General features: G+C 48.6%; 2 protein-coding genes across 2 annotated transcripts; both read right to left on the minus strand.

Annotated features, from left to right (window-relative positions):
- Positions 1–998: 998 nt before the first annotated feature.
- On the minus strand, positions 999–8,534 carry LOC109314515 (chymotrypsin-like elastase family member 2A). The gene is made up of 8 exons (XM_019541730.1): positions 8,515–8,534; positions 7,130–7,244; positions 6,538–6,635; positions 5,801–5,929; positions 2,588–2,724; positions 1,713–1,858; positions 1,154–1,361; positions 999–1,045 (listed from the first exon to the last, which is right to left on the minus strand). The coding sequence occupies exons 1-8, from the start codon at positions 8,532–8,534 to the stop codon at positions 999–1,001; spliced, it is 900 nt and encodes a 299-aa protein (XP_019397275.1).
- Positions 8,535–11,282: 2,748 nt separating this feature from the next.
- LOC109314379 (chymotrypsin-like elastase family member 2A) lies at positions 11,283–17,294 on the minus strand. Its single transcript, XM_019541525.1, has 8 exons — positions 17,219–17,294; positions 15,914–16,002; positions 15,724–15,821; positions 15,230–15,352; positions 14,294–14,430; positions 13,423–13,568; positions 12,378–12,527; positions 11,283–11,569 (listed from the first exon to the last, which is right to left on the minus strand). The coding sequence occupies exons 1-8, from the start codon at positions 17,256–17,258 to the stop codon at positions 11,510–11,512; spliced, it is 843 nt and encodes a 280-aa protein (XP_019397070.1). The 5' UTR covers positions 17,259–17,294; the 3' UTR covers positions 11,283–11,509.
- Between the last annotated feature and the right edge of the window lie 8,368 nt (positions 17,295–25,662).

Consider the following 25,662-nt stretch of genomic DNA (forward strand, 5'->3'; position numbering starts at 1 on the left):
CCTACCTCTATTTCCAAGTGGCTTTCACGTAGTTTGCTACTGCTAGCGGCTTGCTCTTTGGACAGCATTCTCTGCAAGGTTGCTTGCATACAGAGTGCCATGGGTGGGCAAGGTGCAGAGAGTGTTGCACCTTCAAATCACTGAATAGAGGGAATGGCTGGGGGTTCTGTGCGTCTTGTGTATTCTGTGGCATGAGACTGTCATGTTACTTAGGGATCCTGTAGTTCTTGTGTGGTCAATTCAGGCATAAGGCAAAGAGTAGCGGGCAATGGGAAGGGTGCAAGAGAAGGTGCAGTGAGAGGGGAGAATGGGGTTATATATCTCTCCTATCAGGTTGATCCTACTCTATTGCACCACTTTTTCAACCTTCGCTTTTATTTACTGGAATAAATACTCCTTTGCAGACTTCCCTGCAGCAAGGCAACCTCCTTTCCTCCTATTTCCTTCCTTCCCCAGAGACGTGCATTATCCATGCATTGCAAAATAGATCTTAGGGGGTTTTTTGTTTTGCTTTTTACTTATACACAAACTCCTCCAGCACATCAGCTGTGACTTCAGTTTCCCAATGTTGCCTTTATTTCAAACTGCTTTTGTTTCTGTGGTCCCATCTTGGTACATTACTCAGGTCTTTTTGGGTTAGTATTTTTGCATAACCTGCAGAAAATATAGAACAAGGCACAGATCAGACTGGCAAACTAAGAGAATTGGCAAACACCATGCTGTACATCCAAACTCCACAAATCCTACCTTTTAAATATGCATTTATAAGTCCTATAAGTGTTCTCTCTGCTTGAATAAGTAAGACAAGTACTCGGGTCACCCTCTCTATTTAGGAGGATACCTTTCTAGATAGCAAATTATTGATGATAATATCAGAATATCATAGACAGGAGCAACCTGTGTTATTTTCTCCTGATGCAATTGTTACGGTCTGCGGGAAGCTAAGAAGCCTATTGTAATCTCTAACAATTGATAAGCAATTTCCTAAAACACCTGCTTCACTGTAGCAATCCCTGCTGTGGCTCTTTTTCCATGTAGATGTTCCCTAAGAGTCTTACACCAGAAGAATACCTGTTCTGGGCAATTTCCCCTTTGAGACAAGCCCTTTAAATTGAAATTGGGCATTGCCAAGTAGCTAAAATAACCCATTTACAAGTTAACAAAGCAGAGCTGCTCTCCTGGCTGGGCAGTAGAGGCAAGAGCCTTACATTGCTGATCCAGTCATTGAAGGCGGAGACACGGGTGAAGACGGAAGGCTTGTGGTAGTAATTGCAGCCAAGGGAGGAGCCAAAGCTGACTATACCATTCACTTCCCAGTTGCCATCGGCACGTTGACAGTTCAGTGGGCCACCGGAGTCCCCCTGTGAGGAAGGAGAAACACCATTATTGGTGATCCTGGCATGGAAAAGCCATATCTATCTTTGTGGCAGGAGAGAGGCCATCACTGGCCCAGCTCTGTCATAATGCTGGAGATGGGACAGGGTAGTGAGACCAGAGCCTGAGCATGGGCCCAGTTGCAGATGAAAGGTCTGTGTATGGGCCACAGAAGATGCGAAAAAACATTTACCAAATATTCCTTGGTGAGGTCAGCTGATGAGTGATGGGGAGAGGTTTCAAAATACAGCTAACACTGAAGGGCTCTGGCCCCCCCTACCAATGCCCAAGTCTGAGTTTAAAGCCAAGCGCAGAAGTCCCATGGTCCTCAGACTCACGTTGCAGCTGGAAATCACCCCATCGCCACCAGCGCAGATCATGTTGGTTTTCACTACGGTCCCCCACCAGTCAGGGCTGGAACAGATGGGATAAGGTACCACGAGCAAATGGCCTTGCTGCAATACATCTGGGAGGTCACCGTTTGCTGGAGGAGAACAGAGACAAGGGAGTTGCCTTCCCACAGATAATTCAGGAATCAAACGGAGATTGTAGGCAACCCTCCTTGCAAGACAGGATTTGTGGTTCCTCCAGGGACAAGTCACCAGGGAGTCTGTGACCAGGGTAGTGGCCAACTCCAGTCCCTGCTGTATTCCTCATAGAGGGGAATGTCTCAGTTAGACTCAAAATCCTCATTCCATTACAAATGGCTCTTCAGCGAAGCAGTGATGTGGACAACAGAAGCTGATGGGCCAGTTCTGGCCCTTACCATTTGAGGACCAAGTGTAATAAGAAGGTCAAGTGCTGCTTTTTCACCCTCTGATGCCCTCAAATCAGGAAGGAAGAACAGGGGTGAGGCGGATGTGGGGAGCCTGCCCTCATTTTTTCTGTGCATCAAAAGACTTCCCCTTTGGGGCTCTATTGGCAACATTAACTGGCTTTTCACCTGTTCCACTGAGCATATTAGCATTTATCGACCCAGCAGCCGCCTTTGTATTTCAGGTCACCCTGAGCCCTTACGCAGGGTCGGAGTCCTATTGTGTGAGCAAAACGTTCTGCCATAGAAAAATCTCTCTGCTATGTGAATGAAGCTAGAGCCAGATCAAATGCCTTCTCCCCCTGAGGAGGCACGGGCCACTGACTATAAACCTCAGTCCCAAAGGACAGCTTAATTCCAAAGGGCTTTATTTCATTATTCAGCTATATAGGCACTTACTCTGCAGCCTTCCCCATCCTGTCACGTAGCAGATGGCTTTCTCGGTAAGGATGCTGCCTGGTGGGGGGAGGCAAGCGAGCTGGATTTTATCGCTCAGTTGGACATGCTGAGAAAGTTTGATCAAAGCAATGTCGTACCTGCAAAAACATTAGGGGGGTGGAAGAAAGGCATTAGTGCTTCGTGCCTACAGAACTGTTTCTCCCATTTCACAGCAAACAACTGGCCTTCGAGGAGCAAGGCCAAGAACAGTCCCCAGACCTCTGCAGGCATTTCCATCGCTTCAGGCTCCAGGCGCTGCAACTGCCCCAGAACAGAATTGCCAGCTGGCTAATTGGCCTCAGCATCACCTGGAGCTGAAAGGCACGGGCTAATGAGCTGCTCCCAGGCACAGCACTGCCTGGGATGTATGTGGAGGTAGCCTGGGGTGATCTCCTGACCCAGAAGCAATTACAATTCTGTGCCCACTGCACCAGGCAGCATCAGACAGCATCCCCGCAGCAAATGCAGCAGAACCAAAGGTAGGACTGTCTTCCAGCTCTCTACTGGGCAGCCCTTGAGATCAGCAGCTACTCACCCTTCTGGCTGCTGATGCCGTGAGGGACCTTTGGCTATCTCAGCCATTGCATGGTTTTCTCTTTCCCTAAGTAAGGCATTGCTTCGTGCAAATCCAGGGTCAAATTCAGGCATAAAGGTCCCCATGCTCCGTGGAGAAATCCATGCAGCCGTGTTTTCCAGCACAGAGTTACTTAGTAAGGCTCAGCCTGTGTGTGGAAAGCACTACAAGCACAGTCTGTGACAGCAGGAGTGAAATATGTCCAGGGGCCCTGAGAATTTTGGGCTCCTTTGTTCGAAATTGCTGCTTTTTTTCTTTTCCCTGCCTGCAATGGGTGATATTCCCTCAGCTGCTCAGCCTGTCCCCAGATTGTTACCCACACGGTGGCTGACAGCTCTGTCTCTTCCAGAACAGCTGGGAAGCTCAGCCTTTCAGCAGCTTCTGTCTCGCCAGGCAGTGGTGAGTCTCTGGAGGGCATCAGATGATTTTTTTGGCTGCACCTCCCTATGCAAAGGGGATTCACTAGTGTTTCCTCAGCCTCCATGAAGCTGGTGCTGCCCTACCCTGAACATACCCTGCATGCAGGCCCTGCAAGAGAGCTGTTCAACTCTCCTGCCTGTGCTAAGCAAAGCCAGGGAGGCCTTTGCTATTACATTTGCTGCTGACTCGGTGTTCAGCTGTACAAAGCCTACTTAATGCAAATAGAAATGTTCCTTTTTTTTTAACGCTGGTTTGCTCAAACTATTCCCCTCTGTTTCTCCACCTCCTACCCCACTCTGCTTTGCCTTTCCAGAGGTGGCTGTGTTTAAAGAGCTTGAAAAGCCTTCGGGGGACCAAGCGGGGGATCCTTTGGTTTGCAGAGAGCTAAATAAGTAAATATTGTGCCCTAGTCTTACAAAACCTCAGATTGTCTGGGTTACTAAAAATCAAGAGGACTGTCCAAGGGCTGTCGAGTTCAGAGGACAGAGTTATCCACATTTGTAAGCCTATGAGGCATTGTAGAAAGCTTTGCAGATGCTTTGCTTTCAGGCTCCTCTAAAGGAACAGGTTGAGGCTGGCTTGGGAAGAGGGGACGGCCTTGTCCTTGAAACCACAACACCTGTGATGCTGAGGTCGGTGACACTTGTGCTAATGCACTCAGGCTGAAGGCACCTTCAGCAACCTCGGTTTAACCCAAATTACAAATCATTCTAATAGGACCGAGCAATCAGGACTCACGGTAGAGGTGATCTCTTTTATTAGGCCAGTTAGATTTTTGCAAAAAAAAATTCTTTAATTTAAAATTCAAAATATATATATATTTTTTTGCAGCAAAAATCTAGTTGGTCTAATAAAAGAGATCACCTCTGGCATGCATCCTGATTGCTTTTTCCTCTAGACCAAAATGGCTACAACCTGGATATCTAATAGGACTGTTCACTTGAGGGTTTTGCAGGACTTGATGTCGGCTGACTGCACGGCTCAGCACCCCTGTCTGATGAGGTGTCACTTCTCCCCATTATAAGGCTGGAGGCCGTGCTCAGTGGAGCGGGTTATGCATTTGGCAGTGTAGAGCTGTGCTAAATAACAATTTGTACTGAATGCTACTGGAGCTGCTCAGTACTGGCAGCTTGAGCTGCAAGTGTAAGAGCTGTATGTATAACAAACGGTGTGCCCTTGTTGAGAGGAAGGCTAATGGCATCCTGGGCTGCATTAGTAGAAGCATTACCAGCAGATCGAGGGAGGTGATTATTCCCCTCTATACGGCACTGGGGAGGCCACATCTTTAGTCCTGTGTCCAGTTTTGGGCCCCCTACTATAGAAAGGGTGTGAGCAAGTTGGAAAGATTCCAGTGGAGGGCAATGAAAATGTCTCGGGCTGGGGCACATGTCTGGCCGAGGGAACTGGGCTTATTTAGTCTGTGGAAGGGAAGACTGAGGGGGGATTTTAACAGCAGCCGTTGACTCCCTGAAAGGTGGTTGCCAAGAGGATGGAACTGGACTGATCTCGGTGATGGCAGAACAAGAAGCAATGGGCTGAAGTTGTGGCAAGGGAAGTTTAGGTTGGATATTTAAGAAAAACCTCTTATCAGGAGGACTGGAAACGCTGGACAAGGTTGCCCAAAGGGGTTATGGGATTTCCTTGGAAGTTTTTAAGGCCCAGTTCAATAAAGCCTTGGCTGGGATGATGTAGTTGGGTCTGGTTCTGCTTTGAGCAGGGGGTTGGACTAGACATGACCTCCTGAGGTCCCTTCCAACCCTAATTTGCTATGATTCTTTTTTAGCTATTTCACCCATGCTTTTTATGAAAGCTGCTGTTGAAACCTAAATGATCATCACAATCCCTCAGCAGCTTAGGTTGCATGTCTGAAATTTCTGGATGGGGGAAAGTAAGAAGTATGGAGAGAGAGAGAAAATATCCCCTACTCTTGGCATGTGTCCTGGTGAGAAAGGGGATGTGTTGATGGAGTCGGGCACCCCGTCATCTGGGATAGGAAAGGCCTCGTGTTGGATTATCTCTCTCCAAATGCAACATTCCACCATTTTGGAAACCTCGATACGAGTCTAAGCTCTTACCGGTGGCTACAGCTTTTGAGTTGGGGTTCAGGGCTGGTAGGTCTCAGATGCTTGGTTTATGATATCATCTCTTAGCCCTTCCATACAAAACTGCCATTGACTTACCCGTTGGAGACCTTGTTAGGGTTCCACTTCTCATGGACAATGATTTTTGCTGGAGATGCTGCAACCGATCCGTTTTCTTCAGCGTATAGGTTATATTTTCCAAGAAGCACCTGATATGTCCGAGAGGAACTGAGAAGGAAAAGAACCAGAGAGAACCATTGAGTTGTGTGGCTCCTGGCTTGCCGTAAAGCTGGGTGCATCTTTGGGAAAGGTGGTTAAATAAGGGCCAGGAAGTGTTTGTGGGAGCTATGTTTAAATGACAGAGCAATACCTGCTAGCAACCCTCTTGAGCAAAGTTAAGCCTGTTTAACTGGGTTTAATTGATGATATGTGCCTGTTTCTAAAGTGGATCCCGCCATGTCTCTCTTGCAGTCCTCAGTTGTGGGGATCCCATCTACAAACCCTTTTTGTCCCGAGTGGTTGGAGGGGACAACGCAAGACCATACAGCTGGCCATGGCAGGTTTGTGATTCCCCATCTCCTCAATCTATTAAATTGATGATTTAACTGGGATTAAAAGATGATAATTCAGGGCATGGTGCATATTAGCCATGCTTTTGTTGGTGGGAGACCTGGGAAAGTGTTGACTGTTGTCCAGAAATGATGAGACTTTGGACTCGATGATCCTATTTGGCATGGAAGAGCCTGTTTTGGATGGGCTTTGGTTGCAGATTGTATGCTGATTTCTGGATATAACATTAGCATAAATGGCTGGCCGAGGTTCTCCAGCTGATTTACCTGATGCAGTGAGCAGCTGTCATGACCCAGTTGGTTGCAATGAGGGTTCCTCCACAGGTGTGAAACCATCCACCACTGTAAGAGTATTGAAGGGAGGCCTAGGAGCAAAATGTGAAAACGCTAGGAATGCAGCTGACTGGTGTCCCACAGCACAACTGGGGAAGGGACAGGACGAGGACCATCGAAACACCCCAGACTTTGAATCAGGATTACTGTCTTAGGAAAAGGGTTTTCCCCCAAGGTTTCTATTCAGTGTTGCTTTTCCAAAGCTATTTGCACGGCTTGCTCCAGACAAAATTTATTAGCTATAGAGAAACATGGTGGTTAAACAGCTCTTTACTAGTCCGTGTAGAAATAGATTGGAAAATGTTGGCAGCTGCTGTTATCCGGTCCTGTGATCGGTTAGAGACTTTATTGAAGCAGATAGGGGCGCACTGTTTCTCCCCCCATTATTTTTTCCATCCCGTTTTCAACCAAACCAACAAGGCCCTGATAAAAGATAGCGAGACCGTTCTTGGAGATCTTGGAACAGATCATAGGCAGGGCTCGGAAACCTCTTAGAAATGGATTGAGGAGATGGGGAATCACAAACCTGCCATGGCCAGCTGTATGGTCTTGCGTTGTCCCCTCCAACCACTCGGGACAAAAAGGGTTTGTAGATGGGATCCCCACAACTGAGGACTGCAAGAGAGACATGGCGGGATCCACTTTAGAAACAGGCACATATCAAGCCATCTCTGATTCTGTTCTGGTTGTTACAGTGTGCCCCTCACCCCAGTATCTGAGAACCTGCATGTTTCTGACTGGTAGGAGGGAGATAGGGTTAGTCTAGAGAGCAGGCAAGATAAAAAGCTGCGTATGAGCTGGATACATACCCCCAGGGGTCAAAGTGAGTGCCGCAAATAGGATCGTGATCATGGTGTCCCAGGGCAGCGTGCTGTGAATGTTCGTCTCCTGAGCTGTCTTATGTAGCCGCAGCTTATCTCTGGGAGATACCGTCTGGGATGGAGCGCTGCTCTGTCACCAGTGGAAAGTTTTACAACAATGGGACATACTTTCAGAAAAGGTCAAGGTAGCTAGACTTTGAAATCCAGGCTCCATCTGGGTTTGTTTTTTTTTGTTGAGGGGTGGTGGGGAGCACCAGGTGAGCTGGAAGATATTTGTTCCAGCTGTTTGCTATCCCACAACCTTGAGTTATGCTTGCCGATATATTATACAAGAGGAAATTCCTATGTGGCATTAATATCGTGACCCATCACTAGTGTCAGTGCACTTTAGGCACTGCCAGTCCTGACGTGTCAGGATAACTTTGGGGCCGTGCTTACAATAGCCTATTTTTATTTTTTAGAATTGATCAAAGGGTGGCAGTGTCAACTTATCATCACCTGGAACAGCTGATCTTCCTGTCTAGATCATACGGGGTGCATCCAGCTGTCTCCATTTCAAATAAAGACAAACTAGAGACACCCTGGTCTAGAAAAGATGGTGAAAGATTTTCAACCAAGCTGTCTGCTAAAATAAGCACGTTGCCGTCCAAGGCCCTTCAGTACTCTCTTATGTCCTCCTGCCATGTCAGGAGTCATAACAAATCTATTCCTACTACTAACGTGGCACGAAGTGGCAAAACAACAAAGAAGGAAAGACCACAAAAAATAATTTTTGGAAGAAACTTCACCCTCCAAACACTGCTTGAAAACGCTGTTTCGTGGGGAAAACTGGAAAGAGCTTGTTTTGTTCTGAACCGGAACAAAACGCAAGATGGTGAAATTTCTCCCAAACCAGAAATTCCCCTTTTGCAACTGTTCTGCTCCCAAATATGCAGCCGTCACTGTGAGGGGGAAATGGGATCCAGTGCCTTTGCAGCTTGGAGAAGGGGTTTTGAGGGGCGGTTACAAAAACACCAGCTCTTTGGAGTAGGCAGCTTCCCCAGCAGGTACCTGTATGGTGTTGCCTGCCCTGCCAGTGGTAGATGAATACCTGTAGTAAGAAAACTCCATCATGGGAGCTGAAAAACTGCTCATCAACTGCTGATTCTTGAAAGCATCTTCCTCCCCACTTTGATCCCCATTACTATAGTATCTGAGCAACTCACAGTCTGTAATTTATTGATCCTGACGGCGCGCCTTGTGTGCTGGATAGTGCTATTGTCCATGTTTTATGGAGGCACCAGGATTTTAGGTGCCGTGTCCAGGGTCAAAGAAGAGGTCCCTGAGAGAACAAGGACCTGAACCGGGGTCTCCTGACACCACCACAGAGCTATACTCATTAGATCACTCCTTCTCTCTCCACTTGGGGCCAGATCAAGAACGTGAGACTTTGTGGTCGGGGCCAATTTGTTGCCTTAAATTGTCTGAGCTACTCACTGCCCCCCATGATACTTATGCTCAGTCCTGTCCTTGGGATACAGCCCTAGAGCCTTTGCCAACACGTGGAGTTTGGCAGAGGCTGCACCTTGCCACTCTATCATGCCTTGATGTCTGAGCTCTGAACTGCTCCAGAATTGGCTCAGAGTTGCGACATGCTGGTTGATCCCCTGCAGAGAAATGTTCAAGCAGGTACCAAAGCCTGCGTCAAAACTCAGAGCCATCGGCCCACGGGCTCTGACAAGATCCATCTGGCAGGTGACAGCTAATGCTCTGGATATGTTCCAGACGATGGGAGCTGGGGGCTTTTGCTAGTGTGTGCCAGTGCTTCCTGTCATCCTTCCATTTAGTTTTAAAAGGCCAATTAGTGCATGCAGAGGAGAGCGGGTGGCTGTAGAGCGTCGACAGGAATATTTCACAGTACAGCTTTCTGCAAGGATGAGTCTCTTACCAAACCAAGTCACCAAGAGGAGGTCCGGGGAGAGCCTAGACAGGCTGGGGCCCTGCACACTCTGCCTCCTGGGCTGCTTTATTTCGAGTCCCCACTGCTGCAGCTTGCAGACTTTCTTTCCATGCTCAGAGCCACTGAGCCTCCATGCCCCTCTCTGTGTCCCAGGAAGGTAGGGAAGTGCTATCCCCAAAACACAGAGGCACGGTGGGTTATGTGCGGTAGCAATGAATAGGCGAGTGCTCAGGAGCATCTGACTCTCATGAGTTGCCAATGCATATGGATCAGCATTTTCCCCTTACGCTCCCTGTTAGAGCGGCAGGCCCTGACTCTAGTAGTACAGGTGCAAGCCGGGCCCAGGAGGGCTGGGATCTGGTGGATATGGGCCGGTTGCACCTTGGGGGCTGTAGTGGTGGCCAGCGGAAGCACTCAGTCCCAAGGGTTGGCTTTTCCCTCCTCCATCATTTTTGGTGACATTCATGGAGCTCTTGACCAAAAGCACAGAGCTTTTGGACCTGTGTTCCTTAGGGACTCTTCTGTATACATCTTATAGCAGAGCACACAGGGTAAATTCGTATTGTCCCTTGAAAAGTAAGAATTAAAGAAACAAGCCCAGTTTGATTCCAGTTTCCATCTTCACCCCTCTTTCTGTACCTTTGTGTGTAATCAAAATCTACCTTTGTTTGACTGTGGGGAAAGGAGTCCTCCAAAGAAACAGGTTGAAGCACATTCATCAGCAGGCTTATTCTATTGCATAGGGAAGTGACTGAAACCTCTTCAAATTGAAGTCAAGGTAGATGGGAGATCCCTCAGTCTTTGTGGAGTGTAATACTACGCTTGGTCTATGCGCTGGACCTTGTGTTAACAAAAATGCTGGTTTGGGATGTTTCAGAGCTGAGATACAGCCCTTTTGAGTAAATTGCTAGCCGGGGGAATCTAGCCAACGTAATATGAATTTCTTCTCTTCATTCACCCAATAGAATATCCTTGGTTATTTCTCTGTGTCTATGATTGTGTCGTCTTTTTGTTCTACTTTGGCTTGCCAATCCCTCAGCAAAAAATTTCTAGGCAGCTAATCCCCATAAATCACAGAATCATAGAAAATGAGGGTTGGTAGGGGCCTCAGGAGGTCACATTTAGTCCAACCCTCTGCTCCAAGCAGGACCAGCCCCAACTAGATCATCCCAGTCAGGGCTTTGTCTACCTGGGTCTTAAAAACCTCCAAGGATGGAGCTCCCACCACCTCTCATTGCTGGCTGACTTGTAGAAACTCTTCTTGTTACCCTTCGTGTCCCTTGCTAGCTGCTACTTCAGTGGTGCTTTGGCCTTCCTGATTTCATCCTTGCATGCCCAAGCAACACTTATAGTCCTCCCTAGTCATTTGTCCACGTTTCCATTCCTTGTAAGCTTTGTTTTTGTGTTTTAGCTCAGTTAAGAGTTCCCTGCTAAGCCAAGCTGGTCTTCTGCCATACTGGCTAGTCTTCCTTTGTGTCAGGATGGTTTGTTCCTGTGCCCTCGGTAACATTTCTTTAAAATACAGCCAGCTCTTCTGGGCTTCTTTCCAACCTCAGGCTGGCCTCCCAGGGTATCCTGCCCATCAGTTCCCTGCGCAAGTCTAAGTCTGCTTTGCTGAGGTCCAGGATCCTTACTATGCTCCTCTTCTTCCTTCTTTTTCTCAAGTCAATGAGAGTTAGGTTCCCAAATACCTTTAAAACTCTGTTCTGTTTGGCCAGTGGCTAGTGGACTAAGATTGGCACTGGTAGATCCTATTACAACACAAATTATAGTTATCATAAAAAATGTAAGGTTGGAAAGAACCCGGAGAGATCACATATTGTACTCCCTGCACTGAGTCGGGATCAAGTATATTTCCAGCATCTCCAGCAAACAATGTGGACAGTCCATTTTAACTCTGGCTCAGTAACGCACTGGGATTCTAGAGTCCAGTCTCAATTTATTTCCTTCAGTAGTTATACATGGAAAGAAAAGATGGAAAAAAGACCCTGAACCCAGGACAGATCCCTCATTATTGTAAACCAGTAATCGGTTCAAGTCGATGGCACAAAGCATGTTTACACCGGGTGGAAATCTGGCCTCCAGAACTGAACGACTGAGTGAGAGACGCCATGGAAGCAGAGCTGGACCCTGGTGAGAGGGGTTATTAGGCTGTTATGGGATTACAAGTGCCATTACAAGCAGAATCCCTTTCCATGTTCATCGTCTGGTGGAGGAAAAAAGGAAAAAAAGTTGAATTATCATTAATAAGCTCCATTTGCCAGAGTAATGAATTCCTAGTGAAGTGAGTTGAGGCGTATAGCCAGGCTGTCTGCTCTCCGGATGGTGTATCCTGCACTCTATCAAATCTCTAGGCCAAGAGTGACAAAGATGGGAGTTTAAAGTGAGGCTGGAAGGACTTTTGTCAGGTGCCTAAGTAAATTGCCTGAGGTTTCATTGCTGCTGAGAACCAAGAAGACCTCACTCGTATCCCTCTGAAGTCCATGTAGGCTTCAACACTCTTCAGAGCTGGGACACTTTTTCTGGTACCTAAGTAAGGATATAGAGGTCTCACTCTCAGCCCCTGTTTTTTAACCATCATTGATATGGGGAAAATGTAGGCTCACGTAGCTAAGTTGCAGTTTAATGCGCATTAACGTAGTGTGTGTCCATTGTCCCATACCACATGAATGCACGTTAAGCGTCTACATTTGGGCTAATGTGACTTAGCTATTTGTGCCTAAAATCGCCCTTTTTAAAGGCATATTAAATGCATGTGTGTCCATGCCCTTAATGTGCCTTAAAAATGGAGATTGTAGGCTAGTCCTGTTTAAAAGGGCCACGTGTAGACAAGCCCATTGACTCCTTGCCTAACTTCCTCACACTTGGGCCTAGAGCTCTAAAATGGAAGGAAAGGTGAAGAGGGGACTGGAGGGCTAGGATGGATAAACTGGGTGTGCTTTTCTAGGCTGGGATGTGAACTGCCTGGAGAAGGTTAAACCCCCAGCACTTTGCTTTAACATGCAGACACCCACCTTTCGTATCCAGTCAATGTAGGCAGAAACCCGAGTGAAGACAGTTGGCTTCTGAAAAATATTGCAGCCCTGGGAAGACACAAAGCTTGTGATGCCATGCACCTGCCATACTCTCCCAGGACGGCAGATCAAAGGGCCACCGGAATCCCCCTAGACAACATAAAATGCAGAGATCTTTAGTGCAGTAATAATCCTTGATGAGTTTAGTACATGGGGAGGATCCTGAGAGCATCTCTGACTTAATGTGCCTGGATGTCTTTGGACCTCTCATGCTGTCCAGAGGTCACAGTTGAAAGAATCAGCACTGGGCCCAGCATTGTACTTGGGATGCCTCAGCTTCAACCGATCCTTGGGTTCAGAAATGCCTTGAAAATTTTAAGCGCAGCCTCCATGTATTTTCTTTGCTGTATTTAAGTCACTCGTGCTAGGGGGGATACGGACAGACTGAGTGAAAGTGCTCCATTAAAAGTGGATGAATTATTGTCTACGTGCAAATAAGAGGTGAACACACAGTCATGGATGGAGATGAGGGCTGTCAGCCTGGCTACTGTCTTTGGTGAAAAGAATTGACTTGCAACAGTATTTTTTCCTCAAACTGAACCCTGTGTGTGCAGGTCAGTATTTTATAAGCACACACAGCTTTGGATTTCCAGATATTTCGTAAGATGTAGGCAGCAATCCCACTGGGGTGCAGGTAGTTGGTGGGACAAACAGCCAGGGTGGATAGTGCCCTATAGCCCTCATGACAGTAGTGCCTTATGAAACAGTGTCATGGCACATTCAACGAACTTGTCTGGAATAACAGGATCTTGGCTTGTAGGCTCTTGCGACAATGTACCCCCTTTCCAAGTGTGAACCGCTCTGCAGTCCCCTAACCTGGTACCTCAGCCTCCACTAGGTTTGTCTGGCAGAGGTGCCAGGATCTGGTTTAACTTGTGGATGTTCCCTTATATCTTGCAATGAGATGGAGTTTCACCATGCCTTTCAGTCAAAGCTCTTAAAGAAGTTTGTGAGCCTCACTGCAGACATTGCTGGCAGGACTTACATTGCACCCAGAAACATTTCCGTCTCCTCCTGCACAGACCATGGTAGTCTTGACGATGCTGCCCCACCAGTTTGGCCGAGAGCATGTGGCATAATCCACAATGGGCATCCTTGCCTCCTGGAGGACTTCAGGGAGGGGTCCACCAGCTGTAAAACAGAGGAGGCCACAAAAGAGTGGGGCCATCAGGAGTGTTTTACACACAGGTGAAAGGCAAAATGTTTCTTACAAGGCTGGTTCATATCATAAACTGTACTAAACAGATGGGGAAACGGAGTCTGAGAGAGAGAAAGGGACTTGGCCAGGGCCATCCTGCAGAGCAGTGGCGAAGATGAGAGTTGAACAAGGTCTCCCAAGGCCTCGTGATAGTTTCCTCCGCTAGATCGTGCTGCCCCATGAGGTAAAGGAGGTGTAAAGTGATAATTAGAAGAAAGCTAGCTTGGGTGGAGCCCTAGAAATGTGCTGCCAGGAACAAGCTGAACTCTGCTCCTCTTAAATCTTTTTCATCTCCACCCTCTGTGATTTCTTAGTTTCCTTGGGAAGTTGAGATGTGCTCTGGCTCCCATGGAAGAGCCAGATCAGCCGGTTTGTGCTTGAGGAGTCTGGTCAGTCTAGGGGAGGTGTGTGCCCTGTTAAGCCCTTTTTGGCCATCAGCCCAGATCAGTGTGCCCAGAGCTCTCCTGCAACGCAGTGCCCTCTCTATGCTGCGTGGGGCACAGCCTACTCGGCTCTCATCCTTGTCAAGGGGCAAGGGCCTTGGCATGCAGTTACGGAGCCCTCCGTACCATCCCTGAAGTGTGACGTGTGTGGGCATTACGGCACATACATTACAGGTACTGGAAGGCCTGATGTTAGGGGAGGCTGCATTACTTACTGCTGAGTCGCCCCCATCCAGTGATAAAGCAGAAGAAGCGGTTAGGAAGGATGGAGCCCGCTGGCGGCAGGCAGGCTGGCTGGATTTTGTTGTTTGGCCTCACCCGCTGAGACAGTTTGATCAGGGCAAGGTCATTTCTGAAACACAGACCAAGGAAGGACAGAGAGGGGAAGAGGTTAATCTCAGCTGGAGATTGCTGTACAGCACCTGGCGAGGTTCAGCTCCCCTGGATCTCTCTCTCTCTCTCTGCAGTTGCTCCCTTCTGTAGATTATACCAGCAATGGGGCTTGGCTCAGTCTCTCTGTACAAAACTGGTTTTAGTGGGAGGCTGCAGGATCAGGGCCTTTCATCAGCCTCAAATGCAGACACGTGCTTTCTACCATGAAGAAGATGCAGCAGGAGCAGCATTTCCACAAATGCGCCGGGGCACTAGGCACCTCTCTCAGCATTACAGAACTGATGTGGCCAAGAAGAACCGTGCGTCTCGGCTGCAGCTGCTGGGATCCAGGCCCCCAATACCCTTTTGGAAGGGAGACATGGGGTCCTGCATCATGTGGGCATCCTTGAGCGCTATTCACTACATACAGACCTTGGGATCTGTCATTTGCATTGTCCAAATGACTGGGGTGTAATATGGGAGCAAGCAAACCAATCAAAACCTGAAATCGTGGAGCTACCCCCACAGCCAAACCTCAGACATTGCACTGCAAGTGCCTTCCTTCTCTGTTAAAATATGGGCCTTGGCGATCAATAGTGCACCAAATCCCATTCAGCAGGGAACAACCAGCCAGGCCAGAACATAATCAGAAAGTGTGAGTGAAGCTAAAGTCCAGGTCAGCAGGTTGAAGCCCAGCCTTGTGCATAGAGGCAATAAAGAGGAAACTAAACAAATCCCCTCTGTCCCCATCCCGGTGGTTTAGGAACTGGTGGATTTACCTGACACGTGTGGGGTCCCAGTCCTCCTTCACAATGATTTTCTCTGGCTTAATACCCAGAGAGCCAGGTTCATTTTTTTTCAGGTTGTGCTTCCCCAGGTAAACGAGATACTTTCTGTTTCTGCTGTATGAACCAACAAAGCAGAAGAAAATGTGGACAAGCTTGCAAGGCTCTTAGTTTCCTCCAAAAAACCCCACTACCCTTCAAGGCTTAAGCCCAGCCCCAATACTGTGCCAAGGCCATCAAGGAAAATGAATATGTTAGCTCCATTAACTGACAGCAGTGTAAGGCCATATCTGCCCTCTGTTAGAGTGAGTTGCTTATTTTTGCTTCACTTCACCATCGCCCGCTCCTAAGGTATTTCACAACGTTGCTTCTCAAGACTCCCTAGCACCTTTCTCAAGGACCCTGGGCATTTCTTACCAAAAGACTTTGGGTTCTGATTTGTGCCCATCTCTCCCACCTGGTTTCTCTTGTCCATGTTGCTTACTCACTTAATACAGTGGGCTGCAGTCAGCACCCAATTGGTAGCAATGAGGGTGCCACCACATACATGGATCTGTCTACCAGGCTCGATAATCTGGAGGGAAACCTGGAATTCAAAGACATGAGGATGTTAGCTGGACTTTACTGACGGCAAAGCCTCAGAACCCGGCTCAGTCAGCTGCAACGCAGGATCTTTACCTGCCAAGGCCAGCTGTGGGGTTTGGCATTCTCACCTCCTACCACTCGGGAGGCAATGGGTATGAAGGCAGGCATCCCACAACTGTAGGCTTGGAAATACAATAGAGATAGAGGGATGAGCGTTTTAAAAGCAATTTAACTTTCATACTAGCCTAGTCCTTCCCCCACCTGTCTTCAGAGGTACAGAAAGTATTCAAGCTAGCTCCTCTTTCCTGCAGCACAATCGTATTGATTTCGGATAACTTCACTGTCTGAGCTGAGTATCTAAGAAAGGGGCCCCCACCAAGAGATGGGTTGTACCACACCACAGCAAGGCTTAGAAAGGCGGAGGAGAATCCCTGTGTAAGTGAATTGTGCACGCAGTAAGCTGTGGGGGTTGAAAATAAATCATCCTGTGGAGTCCCCTCAGGTTTGTGTCTACAGTTCACCTGTCAAATGCTGAAGACTGAACCCCATTTCCAGGAAGCTTGCGTTGCAGCTGCCTGTGCTCCAATGGCAGATCATAGCATCATAGAGAATATGGGCTGGAAGGGACCTCAGGAGGTCACGTCTAGTCCAACCCCCTGCTCCAAGCAGGACCAGCCCCATCTACATTGTCCCAGCCAAAGCTTTGTCTATCCAGGTCTTAAAAACCTCCAGGGGTGGAGACTTCACAACCTCTCTGTGTAACCGGTTCCATGTCTCCTACTGAGAGGGTTTTTCCCTTGCTGCAGCTTGAGCCCATTGCTCCTTGTCCTGTCATTTGTCACCACTGAGCCCAGTCCAGCTCCATCCTCTCTGGACCCGCCTGCAGGGATTTGAAGGCTGCTATCAAATCCCCCCTCAGTCTTCTCTTCTCCAGACTAAATCAGCCCAGTTCTCTCAGTCTCTCCTCATAAGTCGTGTGCCCCAGCCCCCAGAACATTTTCACTGCCCTCCGCTGTACTCTCTCCAATGTGCCCACATCCTTTCTGTAGTGGGGGGCCCAAAGCAGGACATAATACTCCAGATGTGGCCTCACCAGTGCCGAATAGAGGAGAAGAATTGCTTCCTTCGTTCTGCTGGCAATGCTCCTACTAATGCTGCCCAGGATGCTATTAGCCTTCCTCACAACAAGTCCATGCTGTTGGCTTATATTTAGCTTATTGTCCACTGTAACCCCCAAGTCCTTTTCTGCAGAGCTGCTGCTTAGCAGAGCTCCAGAGACTGAATTCCAGAGTCTGAAAGTTACTGCCTCTGCTTCCCCTAGCACCTACTATACTGCCATTCTTCTGTATTTGGAAAGCACCTCTTCCAAAAAGAAGAGACTATAAGTGAAAGACTTACCATAGCCCAGGAGCAGGGTGATGCACACCAACTTGAACATGGTGCCCCGTGCTGCAGGCTCTACAAAGGTACCCGCTGGATATTTATACTGCAGAACTAGCTTGACCCAAAGCTGGGAGTGGTTGCAACAGAAAGCCGTGATGCAACGAGATGACATTTCATTCCTAACCTTGGCGGGATATAATTTGCAACTGACACATCAGGTGTCTTTGCGGAAATGGAAGCATCTTTCCTGTTTAAAAGTGATGACCTAAAATCTAGGGGCCAGCAACCTTTTCTGGTTGCAGGCTGCAATGATCCCGCTTGGGTCCAAGACGGGCCGGTGCTAGGATCTGGCTGTAGCCACTTCTACCTGCTGCAGCAAGGGAGAAATGCCCACTATCACCCCCGCTTCTCCCAGCCGCAGCATGTCGCCAGCAGACACCCCCATAAGGCCTGCTTTCTGCAGACCAGATCCAATGGCTCCACAACCCATAGGTTGCCAACCCCGACCTAGAATGGTTCATGTCTCATAAGAAAGAATTGATGTTCACATGCTACTGTAATGGGACCGCCACTGGAATTTAAAGGTATGGGGAAAAAGATACTCCTCAAGGGAGAGTGGGGTGATTTTTTTCCCTAAGAAGTCTCAGAGCAGACATTATGAAGAGAGTGGGGTGGTTTTTTTCCCTAAGAAATCTCAGAGCAGACATTATGAAGTCTCTCTAAGGCTTGCACTGACCCAGCAGGACCTGCATGTTAATGTTTCAGTAGAAAAAAGACACCTCCAGCCCTGTGCAGAGTGAAAGGTATGGAGGTCAAAGCACCTCCTTTAGGAAAGCAGAGCCTGTCCCTTCCAGCCTGGAAAATGTCCAAAGAGCTTGGGAGTTTCAGACTTGGTGATTAGATGGTGCTTGTGGCCAGCCTCAAAATGTTCCAGGGAAGGGCTGGCTGTTGCACAGTTATCTTGATATCTGAGGGTGAAACCGAGGTTCAAGTCATTTGTATTTATTCATTTCCCCTGGCACTGTTGGCAGGAGTTTGTGGCTCATCATACTTGCAGGACTGCAGTTACTGCTCTGTAGGTGCCCAAATTGGATGGGAGGTTACTGCCTTCACTGGGATTGCCCTGCGGGAATCTTGTGGGTCACCAGATATCTATGCTGTCTGAGATCTGCAAGTCCAGATGAAAGAGAAGGCAAATTACGTGCATTCCTTTGAAAATAATTATCATGTTGAGAGGTGAGCAGCTCTCTTGCCTCTGCGTCCTCCCACATAAGTGGCTGAGACCATCTCATCGAGCTGCCACCACGTGAGGGATGTGGAAATTGAACTAAAAGCCTCTCCCGGTTCAGAGCTGATCTCCAGTCCTCCCATCTGTGGTGAGGCAGGGGGGAGAGCACTGCTGTGAGCGTGGGCTGCTCACGTGTATGTGTGTGTGGCACCCTCCTAACCACGGCACCTTGTGCAGTCACCCACGCTGCCTACTGCAAGGGCTGGGACTGGCACCAAGTGACTTGAAGGTATGGGGCTCTATTCTCAAAAGGAGCCTCAGCTTAGGAACCAAAGTCCCATGGACTTTCAAAATCTCCCAAGCTCCTATGCACCATAAGGCCCTTTTGCAGATAGGGCTGGGGCATCCAAATAGTTTAGCTGTTTGAAACATCGCCCATGGGCCCACCTCTGATTCTGTCTTTTGGCAACTCATGGGTGGAGAAGCTCACTGACCCTCCTTTGGTGCAACTCCGTGCAGTATAACTGGAGGCTTTAAATGAGATGAACCTTAAGGGGCCACGGCCATCCCTCCAGAGGGACCTTCCTTTTACTGGGAACCACCGAGGGACTTGGATGTCAGTCGGAGCAGCTGTTTGCTCTCTTGCGAGCTTGAATCCCACTAACTAATGCTGATTGGCAAGGAAAATGTGTAGATTACTTCCATAACAGAGCCCCTGCCTCGTTACTAAGTGAGGGAAGGAGCCTAGGGGGGCTGGCCCTCCCCAACCCCTGAGATGGGCCCATGCAGGCAGGGAGCCCTCGCACAAAATGGCTGCCCACCCCAGGAGCAAGCAGTGGCAAACAGGCCTAGGGTGGAAGTGGAGGATCTAGTGACCTGGGAAGGGCCTTATAAGCACCAGTCTGGCCACAGGAGGTGGAGAGGGCAGAGCTGCAGGCAGGAGTCAGGCCAGGAGCACAGAGGAAGGGCTCAGAGCTGCAGCAACGGCAAAGGAAACCTTGCATCCTGAAGTACCTTGGGCACTTTGGGCAAGGGGTTGTGTAGGGCAAGATTAGTCCACAGGAGGGAAACCTTTGGGTTTGGAGCAGGCGCTCGTGTGTTTGCTTTACTGGAGGACCAGGTTCTGGCTGTAGGGATGGAGAAGTCCATGGGACTTTGGCTTCTAAGCTGAGAAACTCCTTTTGGGAATAGAGGGGCGTGTGGTCCTGAAACAGTGGACCCCCAGCTGCGGGGCTCAGCCAGAGGAAAGTGGGACAAGGCCAAGGAGGCCTCAACCCAGACAAGGGTCTGCCATCCAAAACCTACTGTGTCCCCTGGGGCCTGCCTCCCTGTCAGTTTTATAACATCAAGGCATGGCAGGTGAGGTACAGGGCAGGACCCTGAGAAACCAAATGAGGCAACACAATGGGGCCCAGGTAATGGCCAGGAGAGGTGGTCCTGCCACTCCAATATCCCATGCCATTACAACTGTTCAATAACATGTCCATAATAGTACTGCCCGATGTATACTCATGATGTGGCATAACATGACATCCAAAAATACACAAAAGAGGACAGTACAGTTGGAGAGAGCTCTGGATGCATCAGAGTGGGCTGCAAGCCTGGGGTGGGAGCGAGACAGGGCTCTTGTCTGGTCTGTATGTGTTCCCGTAGGTGAGTGCCCAGCTGCAGAGGGGTAAGGGAAGGTTGGGGCTGGGATCTGGCAGATGAGGGACTGAGTTAATCCCAGCCATTGCCTTTGTCAGAGAGGTGCACAGCCGGGGCAGGGTTACTACTTCTTTGTGGATGCAGCAGCTGCCCTGGAGCATTTCCAAAGGAGTGCTGGGGTTACACCCAACTGAAAGCAGTAATGGAGGTGTCAGCATGCTTGTTTGGGCGCATTTTCCCTTGGAGAATGTTGCTATACTTGCTGCATATCTGGACTCCCCAGGGAAAATTATATGACTCCTTTAAACACAGGAGTGAAAGAAAGAAGCAGACTTTGATTCCAGCTTGGAATCGCACCTTTATCACCATCTTTTATCCCAGCTTGTAATCACCAACTTCCTTTGGTTTCCAGAATGGAGACCCCAGGAAACGAAGATGCGGTTTAGCAAGCACAGGTCACAAGGCAAGCTGGTGAACATGTTGCACTGTGCTGAATAGAAAGATCCCTTCTGGGGCCTGAAGTTGCAGACCAGTGGAACAGGAGATCCTTTGATTTTTTGCATCTCCCAGAGACCAAGCCTGAGCAATTGCCGTGTGTAGCCAAGATTGCTGATGTGACAGAATATCTTTGCTTGTTTCTCTCCCCTTTATTTTACTTATGCCTGTATCCTGAACTGAACAGTACAAAAGAAGAACAGTAAGTTCTTCAAACCAGAGACCATGAGGCAGACTGTGATACATAGCTAGGCACAAAGGTCTACTGAAATCAGTGAGAGTTGGGCACTGAGTACCTTTAAAAATCTGCCCCACTATCTCTGCTATCTGTTTAGATAGTGCTGGAGGCCTGGCCTGCTTCAAGCTCTGATCTGAACCAAGGAAAACCTCTCTGTGATTTCTTAGCTTTCCTTGGGCAACCAAGAACTGCTCTAGCTCCCATGGAAGAGCCAGAATCCGCCAGATCTGCCAGTTTGTTGTTGAGGAACCTGGTCCGTCTGGGGCGGTATGCCCCGCTTCCTCTACCAAAGTCGTTCTCAGTGCTTTTGGCCATCAGCACAGGACAGTGTGTCATCTGTACCATCCCTGATGTGAAGTATGTGGGTGTTAAGGAACATAAGTTGCATGCACTGAAACCTTGATCCTAGGAGAGGCTGCCCAACTTACTGCTGATTTGCCCCATCCAGTGACAAAGCAGGGGAAGCCTTGGGATAGGGTGGTACCCAGGTTGGGTACCTGGATTGTCTTGCCCAGTTTCACTGGCTGAGCCAGTTTGATCAGGGCACTGTCATTGCTGAAACACAGACCAAAGAGGAGTGAAGACGGGACGAAGTTAATTGCAACTGGAGATCGCTGTGCGGTACCTGGCAAGTATCACCTCGGCTGGATCTCTCTCTCTGCAGTTGCTCCCTTTTGTAGATTATACTGGTGATGGGGCCTGGCTCAGTCTCTCCATGCAAAACTGGTTTTAGTGGGAGTCAGCGCTGCGTGGAGGCTGCAGGATCAGGGCCTTTCATCAGCCTCAGATGCAGACACGTGCTTTCTACCACGAAGAAGATGCAGCAGGAGCAGCATCTCCACAAATGCACTGGGGCACCAGACACCTCTCTCAGCATTACAGAACTGATGTGGCCAAGAAGAACCGTGCGTCTCGGCTGCAGCTGTTGGGATCCAGGCCCCCGATACCCTTTTGGAAGGGAGACATGGGGTCCTGCATCATGTGGGCATCCTTGAGCGCTATTCAGTGCATACAGACCTTAGTATCTTTAACTTACATTGTCCCCATGATCGGGGTGTAAAATGGCAGCAAGCAAACAAATCAAAACCTGGAATCATGGAGCAACCCCCACAGCCAGGCATTTGACATTACACTGGAAGTGCCTTCCTTCTCTGTTAAAATATGGGCCTTGGCGATCAATAGTGCACCAAATCCCATTCAGCAGGGAACAACCAGCCAGGCCAGAACATAATAAAAAATTGTGACTGAAGCTAAAGTCCAAGCCAGCAGGTCAGAGCAGATTTACATGATGTGCCAGGTGTCCCAGTCCTCATGGACAGTTATCTTCTTTGGCCTACCAGTCACGGAGCTGAGTTGATATTTCGTCAGGTCGCGCTTCCCCAGATAAACGTGGTATGTTCTGTCTCTGCTGTATGAACCAACAAAACAGAAGAAAATGTGAGCAAGCTTGCAAGCCTCTTGGTTTCCTCCAGGTCCAACACCACCCTTTGAGGTCTAAGCCCAGCCCCAATGCTGTGCCAAGGCCATCAAGAAAAACTTACATGCTAGCTCCATTAATTGACAAGACCTCAGAACCCGGCTCATTCAGCTGTAACGCAGGATCTTTACCTGCCAAGGCCAGCTGTGGGGTCTGGCATCTTTGCCTCCTACTACTCGGGAGACAAGAGGTAGGGAAGGCAGGCACACCACAACCGTAGGCTTGGAAATACAATAGAGAAAGAGGGATGAGCATTTTAAAAGCAGTTTAACTTTCATACTATCCTAGTCCTTCCCCCACCTCTCTAAACACCAGGATGTCAGGGCTACAGAATATATTCAAGATAGCTCTTCTTTCCTGCAGTGCTACTGTATTGATTTCAGATAGCTGTATTCTCTGCGTTGAGTATCCTCAAAGGAGCCTCTTGCCCAAGATGAGTTGTACCATACCACAGCAAGGCTTAGAAAGGCAGGAGAGAAACCTAAGTGAATTGTGCATGCGGTAAGCTGTGGGGGTCAAGAAGAAATTTCCCTGTGGAGTCCCCGCAGATTTGTGTCTACAGCTCACCTGTCAAATCCTTAGTCAGCTGGCGCTAATTGGTCACCTTGTCTGGAATCCGTCTGGAGAAGCCGAGTCCTGAAAAGACCATGGAGCCTGAGCCCCGTTGCCAGGAAGCTTGCACTGCAGCTGCCTGTACTGCAAATGCAGATAGCTCCAGAGGCTGGAGGTTACTGCCTTTACTTTGCCTGGCACCCTCCATATGGCCTGTCTTCTGCATTTGGAAAGCTCCTCTTCCAAAAAGCACTGAGGGCTCGTCTGCATGAGACATTCACTGTGGAGTTGCTTAATTTGCTCCACAGTAAATGCCTCAGCATTTACATGTGCAGAGCTATTAGGATGGAGTAAACAAATTAACTCCGCTGTAGGTTATTACTTGTAAACACAAGAGCTAATCTGCGGTGGAGTTTTTTATTTCGCAGCAGTGCACATGTAGATAGTGATGGGGTTGGCTGGGGCACAAGGCTGTTCCAGTGTGGGGACTGGCTGCTGGCTAGCCCCACACTGAAGCACCCTCGTGCCCCAGCCAGCCCCCCTGCAGCACGTTGAGCTGGGTTGAGCCCCCGGTCCCCCTGCCAGTGGGTCTGCTTTGCCCCAGCTCAACATGCTACGGTATGCATCAGAGTTTGTTTCTGTGCATTAATTGCACATGTAGACATGCCTGGAGACTACACGTGAAAGACTTATCGTGGCTCAGGAGCAAAGTGAGGCACACAAACTTCCACATGGCTCTACAAAGGCAACCGCTGGATATTTATAGTGAAAAACTAAATTGACCCAAAGACAGGAGTGGGGATGGTTGCAACAGAAGGCCACACCACAACAAGATAAGGTCTCATTCCTAACCTTGGCAAGGTATCATTCAGTACGTATGATGCATCGGGTGGCTTTGAGGAAACAGAAGCATCTTTCCTGTTTAAAAGTGATGACCTAGAACTAAGGGTCAGCAACCTTTTGTGGCTGTGGGCCAGCATGACCCAGATTGCCTCCAGGGCAGGCTGGTGCTAAGATCTGGCTGTGGCCACTTCTCCCTGCTACAGCAAGGGGAAAGCCCCCACCAGCAGATGCCACCAAAGGCCTGACCAGGTCTGCAGGCCAGATCCAATGGCTTTACATGTCATAGGTTGCCAGTCCTTGCCCTACAACTTTTCATGTCTCATAAGGAATAATTGATACCACACGCTACTATAATGGGGCCACTGCTGGACTTTAAAGGTAGGGGGAGAAAGATGCTCCTCAAAGGAAAGGAGGGGTGTCTTTTCCTAAGGAATCACAGAGCAGATGTTTACTGTGAAGTCTCTAAGGCTTGCGCTGACCCGGCAGGACCTTCATGTTAATGTTTCAGTAAAAAAGGGCATCTTCAGCCCTGTGCAGAGTGAAACACATGGAGCTCAAAGCATCTCCTTTAGGAAAGCAGAGCTGAGCTGTCCCTTCCAGCCTGGAAAGTGTCCATGGAGTCTGGGAGTTTCTGACCTGGTGATTAGATGGTGCTTGGGGTCAGCCTCAGCATGTTCCAGGGAAGGGCCAGCTGTTGCGATGTTATCTTGAATGCCGAAGGTGAAGCTGAGGTCCAGCTCACTTTCATTTGTACTTATTCATTGTCTCTGGCGCTGTCGGTAGGAGTATGTGGCCTATCACGCTTGCAGGACTCCAAGTTGGACGGGATGTTACTGCCTTCACTCGGAAGCCCTGTGGAAATCTTGTGGGTCGCCAGATTTCTATGCTGTCTGAGATCTGCAACTCCAGATGAATGAGAAGGCAAATTATTTATGTTCCTTTGAAAATAATAATCATGTGAGCAGCTCTCTTACCTCTGTGTCCTTCCCCGGAAGTGGATGAGACCATATCTTAACCCTGCCGCCAAGCCAGGGATATGAAAACTGGATCAAAAGCCTCTCCCGTTTCAGAACTGACGTACTTAGGCCTCAGGTGCAATACTTGGGTCTCTTTCCTGGCTCAGGTTTTCAAAGGCTTTGGCCATGTATAGAACCTGGATGGTGACAGAGGGCAGGACTTTCCAGAGCACCAAGTGTTTGGGGGGCCTTGGGCTCTCTTCTTCAAACTAATCGCTCAGCTTAGAAGCCAAAGTCCCATGGACTTTCAAAGACCACTAAGCTCCTATGCACTATAAGCCCCTTTTGCAGATAGGGCTGAGGCATCCAAATCATTTAGTTGTGTCTGAAACGTCCTCCATGGGCCCATCTCTGATTCCATCTTCTGGCAAGTCATGGGTGGTGAAGCTCACTGGATGACACAGCAGGCTACTTCTGTGTGCCTCTGTGCAGTATAACCAGAGGCTTTACATAAAATGAACCTCAAGGGACCACGGCCATCCCTCAAGAGGGACCGTCCATCTACTGGGAAGCACCAAGGGACCTGGGTGTCAGTGGGAGCAGCTGTTTGCTCTCTTGCTAGCTTGAATCCTGCTGACTAATGTTGATTGGCAGGGAAAATGTGTAGATTAGTTTATTTATAGACAAGTAACATTTCAGCAATCGCAATACCTAATGTATGCTCCTGGCATGGCATCACATGACATCCAAAATCATAGAAAGCATTTCATTTTTTAAATTGATTTCTCCATTTCTTTATTGACATGGGAACTGGAAACACTTTGGTCTCATCAATAAAAGAAGGTATGTTTGTCTGTATTAAGCAGCAGGTATTTTTTATTAAGTCTTCAATTGTGAAAAGATTTAGCGTTTCAAGTGGAACTGCCATAGTCTGACATGTCAGTCATGACATTAGGATGCCTTCTGTAACCTCCAGTATAATGTAAAGAGGAAGAGAAATAGTTTTAAAAATAAATCTCAAAG

The sequence above is a fragment of the Crocodylus porosus genome, unplaced genomic scaffold (genome assembly GCF_001723895.1).
Source record: "Crocodylus porosus isolate Cpor-Errol unplaced genomic scaffold, CroPor_comp1, whole genome shotgun sequence".
NCBI classification, from domain to species: Eukaryota; Metazoa; Chordata; order Crocodylia; family Crocodylidae; genus Crocodylus; species Crocodylus porosus.